Below are 9019 nucleotides of genomic sequence, written 5' to 3'. Positions count from 1 at the left end.
GGAAAATCTGTGTCCAATGAGACACCCCCTTTTGTATTGGGTCAAAGGTTGAAGTGAGAAGGATGTCAGGGTTGAGAGAGAGCACATTGGCTCCATGTGGGGAGACATCATGTCAAAAAGAATGAATAGTGAGAGGCCCAGAAAAGAGTTGGGGAAAGTTGTTCATAGATAGAGATGTTTAAAATCTGTGCAGGTCAGATTGATTGATCGATGTGATTCGGTTTTTCCGAAACACCTCAGACACCTGTCCTAATATATACTTCTAATAATTGAAAACAAAATACCCGCTCACCAGCTAAGCAATCTTTGGAGGAAAAATGAAAGCCTGTTGAAGAGAGAGTCTCTTGTTTGCTCTTGAATGTACAATACAAACCCTGAAGCCAGTTGCACCATTGCTCTCTTTCACCCTAAGAGACCCACAGATTAAATATAAAGGTTCATTGTCCTAGCAGATGTTGTTAGACAACATGAACAATTCATGCTGATTTTGTTTTGTTTCTGTATCAAGCTTGTTGGTGAGTCCACTTTTGGGGTTTTTATTTTCAACCCTTATACGGATTTGGTGATTTGTGAGGAAAAATGAATTGAGTATATATAACACAAAAGTAGCCTAGGTCTCGTGAGTTAAAAGATGTGACAAATTAAATGTATGAATAAAATAACCACTACTGTATTTGATTATGGATACAATATTAAATCATGGCATTTCATCTGCAGCCATTTCATCATCAGAAAGCCCTTTATTCGTCATTCCTACAACGGGCAGGCATCTTGTCTCATTGTGGCTTGTAAAAGCCTGTTTGAACAAAAAGGAACTTATTCCCAAGCTTTTCTTGACAGACACTGCATCTGACATGTCAGTGCCCAGGGTTCCTATTCCTACAATGCAGCAACTATTTGTTTGTTCAGAGGCAGCAATTAATGGCCTTTCAGCATCTGTCAGAATATGAAGAAAACACATACACTCAAGAGGAAAAACCAAAGTCGGTGAGTGGAAAACCTACATTTACTAAACAAACAACTGTCATGTTCACACTAGCTATACAGTAGTGTTGATGCATCTGGGGCTGCGTGGTTTCAAAACACACACACACACACACACACACACACACACACACACACACACACACACACACACACACACACACACAATCACTTGCACAACTGTCTTCGCTGCCTCGCATTGCTGGCTTTTTAGTCAAGGCAGAAGAGCGGAGGGAAGACAGACATGGATAAAGAGGAGACTTAGCTTTATCTTCATAGGGCAGAGCCAGGTTTTGGGGGGAGAGAAAACATTCCAATTGATAAATACACAATGCATGCCTTTTGTGTTGGATGTACATATATATAAAGAGTCAAGAATCCACTGCTATCAAATTTTGATTTTTTAAAACTAGATTTAGTTTTTTTAAAGAGGTTCATTTCATGTTCGTCATCACAAAATTATCAATGACCTACAACGTACTGAAGTAAAAGAACTATATTTGAATGGCCACATGCTTGTGTAAGTTAACTATACCTTTAACCTGTAATACCTCTTATGAATTTGGCATGTCTGCAGTAAGCTTTAGCGTGAATCAAGAGTGGATTTTCACCCCCGTACCCCACCATGTTGATAGAGTCTAATGCAAGGTATATGACATAATTGCTGAGCTTTGTCAGTGGCCTGTAAAAAAAGATAGACCACTCGCCACGCTGGATTTGGGCTAATCACGAAAATAGAGCCCTAGGTACCACTTTTCTTTCTGGGAGGGAAAAAAGTATTCCCTTGGCTTGCCAATTTCTCCATGTTGGTACTGGCAAGGCAACATGCACTGATTTATACATAGCACTCGAAAAGCAATACTACAGAGCATGAAGTGAATGACAAGCGTGTTTAGTGATGCCTTGCAGCTGAATTGTGGTCACGATACTGCCCTTCTCTGACAGCACAAGAGCTATAATTTTAAGTTAATGCTACGGGTGCGGATTTGACCACTACATAATATAATTTAAATATACTTAACATGGTATAGTACTGTAGATTATTTTATTCCACAGACTGTGCCACACAAACACAATACAGATTGAAAAAGCCAAGTTTTTATTTTATTTACCTGAACAGCTACATTTGGGTATCAGTTTGATGCAAAATTCTCAATTTGGGAATCAGTTTGATGCAAAATTCCCAAATTAAAAAAATTCTACTTTGAGAGTCACAACATTACGGTTCCTTCTGATTTTATGAAAGTCATTGTGGAAAAAATGTCAAGACCTTGTTCATAATGGCGCTATCGGTGATGACTTTATTACGGGAACAATTTAGAAGAAGAATTGAAATAAAACAGAGAAATAACAGAAACATTTGACAGGCATCCTAAATTCACTTGGTCTTATCACAAAGAGTGATCAACAAGAAATAAACAGTATAACATGAGTAGCACATAAAGTTTTTGCTAATTTTTGTACTACACCTTTATAAGAAAAAGAAAAAAAACAAGATAACGTTGTCAATGCGTTGCAATTCGCAAACACTACAGAACTTTCTAGTTGCAGTTTTATTTTTTGTCAAGAGGTGGCAATAATGTACCTAAACGCTATTTTAGAGTCGCGCAGACATGAGGAGAAGAAGACGCTGGTGCGTCAGTCCGGCGTAATGACGTAATCTTACGTAGTGACGTAGGGATAAACACATCACATAACCTCGTTGTCGTGACTCGTGAGCTGTCCTGCTCGTTGACATTGGAACTGAACACAGATTCAAGTACTTCATTCGATCGCTGTTTGTTTGGATTTTCTTTACCACCTTATTTGTGAGTAACACTTCAAACTACATTTTTCCGCTGCACACATTTCGTTTTTTTTTTACAGATATTTAAGTGATGAACTTTGTCTAATGATGGCATGCCAGCTAGCTTGTCCGTAGCTATGCCTGCTCAGAATGGCAATGAAATATCTGCTATATTATTAAATTCGCCAAGTAAAACGCGAATATCTTTTTTTTTAGACTTAGTGGTGTAGCTACCAAAGGGCTAATCGTGTCATATTTCTATATTAATTTTTGGATTAGGGTTGTAATGGTTTTTAGGGAGAGGGTTGTTATGCTTTTTAGGGTTAGGGTTGTTATGCTTTTTAGGGTTAGGGTTGTGAGGATTTTTAGGGTTAGGGTTGTTCGGCTATTTAGGGTTAGGGTTGTGAGGCTTTTTAGGGTTAGGGTTGCAAGGCTTTTTAGGGTTAGGGTTGTGAGGCTATTTAGGGTTAGGGTTGTTCGGCTTTTTAGGGTTAGGGTTGTTCGGCTTTTTAGGGTTAGGGTTGTGAGGCTTTTTAGGGTTAGGGTTGTGAGGCTTTTTAGGGTTAGGGTTGTGAGGCTTTTTAGGGTTAAGGTTGATCGGCTATTTAGGGTTAGGGTTGTTCGGCTATTTAGGGTTAGGGTTGTGAGGCTTTTTAGGGTTAGGGTTGTTCGGCTTTTTAGGGTTAGGCTTGATCGGCTTTTTAGGGTTAGGGTTGTGGGGCTTTTTAGGGTTAGGGTTGTTCGGCTATTTAGGGTTAGGGTTGATCGGCTTTTTAGGGTTAGGGTTGTGGGGCTTTTTAGGGTTAGGGTTGTGGGGCTTTTTTAGGGTTAGAGTTGTGGGGCTTTTTAGGGTTAGGGTTGTGGGGCTTTTTAGGGTTAGGGTTGTTCGGCTATTTAGGGTTAGGGTTGATCGGCTTTTTAGGGTTAGGGTTGTGGGCCTTTTTAGGGTTAGGGTTGTGGGGCTATTTAGGGTTAGGGTTGTTCGGCTATTTAGGGTTAGGGTTGTTCGGCTATTTAGGGTTAGGGTTGTGTCGGCTTTTTAGGGTTAGGGTTGTGTCGGCTATTTAGGGTTAGGGTTGTTCGGCTATTTAGGGTTGTGTCGGCTTTTTAGGGTTAGGGTTGTCGGCTATTTAGGGTTAGGGTTGTTCGGCTTTTTAGGGTTAGGGTTGTTCGGCTATTTAGGGTTAGGGTTGTTCGGCTATTTAGGGTTAGGGTTGTTCGGCTATTTAGGGTTAGGGTTGTGAGGCTATTTAGGGTTAGGGTTGTGAGGCTTTTAGGGTTAGGGTTTTTCGTGGGTGGGTTTTTCGTGGGTGGGTTTTTCGTGGGTGGGTTTTTCGTGGGTGGGTTTTTCGTGGGTGGGTTTTTTGTAGGTGGTTTTTTGTGGGTGGGTTTTTCGTGGGTGGGTTTTTTGTGGGTGGGTTGTTTGTGGGTGGGTTTTTTGTGGGTGGGTTTTTTGTGGGTGGTTTTTTTGTGGGTGGGTTTTTTTGTGGGTGGGTTTTTTGTGGGTGGGTTTTTTTGTCGGTGGGTTTTTTTGTCGGTGGGTTTTTCGTGGTGGGTTTTTCGTGGGTGGGTTTTTCGTGGGTGGGTTTTTCGTGGTTGGGTTTTTCGTGGGTGGGTTTTTCGTGGGTGGGTTTTTCGTGGGTGGGTTTTTCGTGGGTGGGTTTTTCGTGGGTGGGTTTTTTGTGGGTGGGTTTTTTGTGGGTGGGTTTTTTGTGGGTGGGTTTTTTGTGGGTGGGTTTTTTGTGGGTGGGTTTTTTGTGGGTGGGTTTTTTGTGAGTGGGTTTTTTGTGGGTGGGTTTTTTGTGGGTGGGTTTTTTGTGGGTGGGTTTTTTGTGGGTGGGTTTTTTGTGGGTGGGTTTTTTGTGGGTGGGTTTTTTGTGGGTGGGTTTTTTGTGGGTGGGTTTTTTGTGGGTGGGTTTTTGTGGGTGGGTTTTCTACGTGGGTTTTTTTAGGGTGGGGGTTTTCTAGGTTGGGTTTTTTAGGATTTTTTTTAGGGGATGGGTTTTTTTAGGGAGCAGGGGTTTCTAGGGCGAGCGTTTTTAGGGCGAGGGTTAGAGTGTTTAATGTTAAGGTTGTTAGGGTTAGGGTTTTTAGGGTTAGGGCTGTTAGAGTTCGGTTTAGGGTTTTTAGGGTTAGCGTGTTTATGGTTATCAGGGTTACGCTTAGTGTTGTTGGGGTTCTTAGTGTTAGGGTTAGTGTTGTTAGGTTGTTTTTGTCTTATTAGGTTATAAAACTAAGACATAAACACAGGTCGTGATTACCCCTCAGGTTACCAAATGTTATAAAGTACAACAAAATATTGCATTAGTGTGAAAGAGTAAATTTTTAGCAATTTGTGCTTTAGTTTCCTATTCTAATGACTAATTTTCTACTACTTCTTAAAAACAAGATAACCATTTTTTTATTCTTTGTTTCAACAGCAGACTCTGCAGGATGGGGGCCTCAACTTCAACACCTGCCACCCCTACAGTTCGGGCAGAGGCAATTCTTGCCAATCCCCCTCAAGCATGTCCTATGCACAAGGAAAATCCACCGGTTAAAGGTAATTGCACATAATACAATGGAAAATTAGAATATAACCTAATATTTGGCTATCCTATGTATTGTTTTTAAAATAGTGTCTCCTCCATCGGAGTGTCCCATGCATCAAGCTCAGCCAGTTACAGGTAAGTACAGACTCGGGCCTCATCTTATGCTTAAATTCCCACTATAAACTCAAGAGGTACTTTTCTTAATTCAATTGATTGAATCTCTTTTAAGCTATAACCCATAGTCTATATATTTTTTGTTTGTAAAATAAAATAAAAAGCACAACACGTTCCTATTTTGCTGTTCAGTAATTGAAAGCTGCTACTTCGCGTGCAGTGCACTTTTTTTGTAATACGTACTTATCGCCAAGATGTAATCATTATATCAGTATGGAAAATTCAAAGTTGTAATGCTCTGGTCTGCTTGCAGCATCTCCACCTTCACAATGTCCGATGCACAAAGCAGAAGCTGGCCCAGTTCACCAAGATAGGGCCTATGAATATGTGGAAAGTTCCACAAAATCTCCACCAGGCATGAATGATATCGACCCAGCAAATATGGTACAGTAAATACTTCATCAAACTTAATTTAATGCTTACAAATTTTTTAATTAGAAAAGTTACTGAAAGATGAAAATTAACATTCATAATTATTGAAGCTACGCCATCAACCCATTTACTGTAATTGTCAACTCTAGCTTATTTTGATCTATGGTCATAAATTTAAAGCAAACACTTAATTTGTCACAATTGTATTTTTCACGAGTCTAATGATATTTATTTATGACGAACATGCTCAGATGCCTCCTCCTAACCAAACACCTGCTCCAGACCAGCCCTTCGAATTGTCCCTCAACAGAGAAGAATCTACAATTCCCCGTCACGGTTCAGAAAAACACTGGGTTTACCCATCTGAACAAATGTTCTGGAACGCCATGCTAAGAAAAGGGTCAGTCAGTATATGTGTGAAGATGTTTATCAAATACATCATAAACATGACTTCTTGCTTTATCTTTCAAGGGAAAAATAGGAAAATGCAATTGATAAGATGCTGTCGTTAAGAATAAAAGTGTTCTCAACCTTTATGAGAAAAATTAGACCTTTTGCTTCATCTTTGTCTTAAAAAGATCAGCCATTGGTGCAAGAAGGCAGTTTAGAAAAAAATAGATTGTCTAACAACATGATATTTTGTCTGCTTATCTTTAATATGGATTACGGTATGCTCAGGTGGCGCTGGCGGGAGGATGACCTTGGTGCCCAAGACATGGGGAATGTCATCAAAATACACAATAAGAACAATGAACAAGCCTGGCAAGAGATTCTGAAGTGGGAGGCCATGCATTCAAGGTGAGGTACCAATCATTAGAAGAAATCAAACAATTTTCCTCCTGTATTTGTTTGTAAAATAACAGCAAAATCCTACAGTGAATGTCCATGTGGTCCAACCTTGAAGAGGTTTGGTGGTAAAGCCAAAGAGTACTCACCGAGGGCTCGCCTCCGCCACTGGATGGGGTGAGCACTTTAAAGAAATATTAAATTGCATTGTTTACTTAGATCAACCACAAGAGCGGTACTGATTTTTGTGCTCTTCTGCTTTGCTAATCATATCAACAATGGCTTCATTGTTTCCCCCGGTTTGTAATATAACACAAGAAAATAGCATAGTACAGTGTTTCCCAACATTTTATGAGCTGCGGCACACTTTTTGCATTACAAAATCTCAAGGTACAACACCAGTTGAAAATCTTCTCATTCAAAACTATGTTGCATATATTAACAATATAAATTAGTTATCAAGGTTTTAGTACCAGGAATCAAATAAACTCCAAAAATTATTATAAATCTACTTTTTTACACCGAGGCCATGTCACCAAAAGTTGATGTCTGTGCACCCCGAGCAGCTTTCTGTTTGAGTGATGTGGAAATAAGTGAAATAAGTTTTAAAATATCATAATTTTAGGACTTTTTCTCCCAATATTACTTAAATCTCCTAATATGTGAAAATTAATGTTGTGCTCGCAATGACTTGAAATTTACCGCGGCACACTTGACCATGGCTAACGACACATCAGTTTGCCGCGGCACAGTGGTTGGGAAACTGGCATAGTAAGTGTCGCATTTGTTCCGCTGATGCCCTGGTCTCTCTCTGGTAGCTATGAGCTTCCCTTTGACCGTCACGACTGGATCATTGACCGCTGCGGAAAGGAGGTGCGCTACATCATTGACTATTATGATGGAGAAATAAACAAAGAAACATACCAATTCTCCATCCTGGATGTACGTCCAGCCTTTGACTCTTTGGATGCGGTTTGGGACCGCATGAAAGTGACCTGGTGGCGTTGGACCTCCTGAAGAACTCTTGCATGGAAAACGCACACATTTCTCATTTCAACGCTTTGCAAGTTTTGTGGTGCAGTGTGAAAAGAATCAGCTTTTTGCAAATGATCATGGCTTGGAAGAAACTTGACTTAAGACAATTATGTGACTTTGAGCTTACGCTGTAGTTCACTGTTCTTTTTATCAGGTGTGGTGCTCAATGGATATTTCTTTTTTTGTTCTTCCAAATGACCTCTATCGCATTCTGTAAAAATAAAACTGTAGTCAATTTAATTTTCTAGTCAACTCTTATGGTGTAAACGTTGGAGACCACTGATTTACATACTATATTACTGTAAAATAAATGTATCCACAAATCTAACTGGTGTACAATTGTCTGGTTTTATTCTAAAGAACTGTTCTCAATTTTTAATCAGAATTGTGAGAAAATGCTGTAGAATAGCATGCACATTATTTTCTTTTAATGTATAACCAGAGGTAGTAAATATGTTATTAAAATTAATTCAACATTTCAAAACTGCATGGCTTTCAGCTGCAGTTTCAAAGGTGAACAAAAGAGGGAAGTATTTCACTAGGATTGATGACTTTATTTGCCGAGCAAGGACAAAAACATGTACAAAATAATTTATACTACCTACCCCTTTAATGGCATTTTAATGGTTCCTATACATGGGTTTATGTTGTGTAGCTGATTTTAATATAAAACTTTCATATAACCGTATCGGTATCAATTTATCCACTGAAGTAACTGCAGGTACTTTGTCATATTTTACTTTTCTGTTGAATATTTACAATGATTGGTACATTAAACACTAATGGTGTGAATATAATTGCATGTTTGTCATTGTAATCATTGTAGTTATGCAAAAGTAAACCAAATTGACAATCTGTTCACCATGTTTTTTAAGTGCTCCATCACAATAGAATGACTTACACACACATTATATATTCTTACTCAGACCATTAGCTAATGGCTATGAACAAGCATTATGTCTGTACAAATAGGCTGAAAGAAAATTGCAAACTAAAAGTAACACTTGCAGGAAACTAATGTTTTTTAAAAAATACTGAATGTATGAATGTATAGCGGCCCAGCGGATTGAGTGGTTAGCGCGGCAGTCTCACATTTCTGGGGTACTGGGTTCAAATCCAGGTCGATCCACCTGTGTGGAGTTTGCATGTTCTCTCCGGGCCTGCGTGGGTTTTCTCTGGGTACTCTGGTTTCCTCTCAGTCCAAAAACATGCATTTTTGGCTGGTTGGACACGTGAGTGTGAGAGTGAATGGTGATTCAAGTTAGCTGGGTAAGGCTGGCGACCCTAGTGAGGATGAAGCGGTTCAGAAAATGAATGAATGAATGTATGCCTCTAAATTGAACTGAAACTA

General features: G+C 39.5%; 1 protein-coding gene across 2 annotated transcripts; it reads left to right on the top strand.

Moving 5' to 3' along the window:
- The first annotated feature begins 2635 nt into the window (after window positions 1-2635).
- Window positions 2636-7996, top strand: hccsb (holocytochrome c synthase b). Of its 2 annotated transcripts, none has more exons than XM_077624371.1 (8): window positions 2636-2792; window positions 5191-5312; window positions 5389-5436; window positions 5729-5859; window positions 6099-6247; window positions 6526-6645; window positions 6724-6810; window positions 7452-7996. In XM_077624371.1, exons 2-8 carry the CDS (start codon window positions 5204-5206, stop codon window positions 7648-7650), a joined length of 843 nt encoding a protein of 280 aa, XP_077480497.1. In that variant the 5' UTR covers window positions 2636-2792; window positions 5191-5203; the 3' UTR covers window positions 7651-7996. The 2 variants fall into 2 exon arrangements, with proteins under 2 accessions (XP_077480497.1, XP_077480498.1); XM_077624372.1 differs by having other exon boundaries at window positions 2652-2792; window positions 5194-5312.
- The last annotated feature ends 1023 nt before the right edge of the window (window positions 7997-9019 follow it).

Source organism: Stigmatopora argus, chromosome 17 (assembly GCF_051989625.1).
Source record: "Stigmatopora argus isolate UIUO_Sarg chromosome 17, RoL_Sarg_1.0, whole genome shotgun sequence".
In the NCBI taxonomy this organism is placed as follows: domain Eukaryota; kingdom Metazoa; phylum Chordata; class Actinopteri; order Syngnathiformes; family Syngnathidae; genus Stigmatopora; species Stigmatopora argus.
This window is presented reverse-complemented; position numbering and strand designations above follow the sequence as displayed.

Coding starts and splice junctions, on each gene's coding strand:
- hccsb (XM_077624371.1), top strand. CDS start 5,204: ATGGGGGCCTCAACTTCAACACCTGCCACCCCTACAGTTCGGGCAGAG. Junction 5,437..5,728: donor TCAAGCTCAGCCAGTTACAG/GTAAGTACAGAC, acceptor GTCTGCTTGCAG/CATCTCCACCTTCACAATGT. Junction 6,248..6,525: donor AACGCCATGCTAAGAAAAGG/GTCAGTCAGTAT, acceptor CGGTATGCTCAG/GTGGCGCTGGCGGGAGGATG.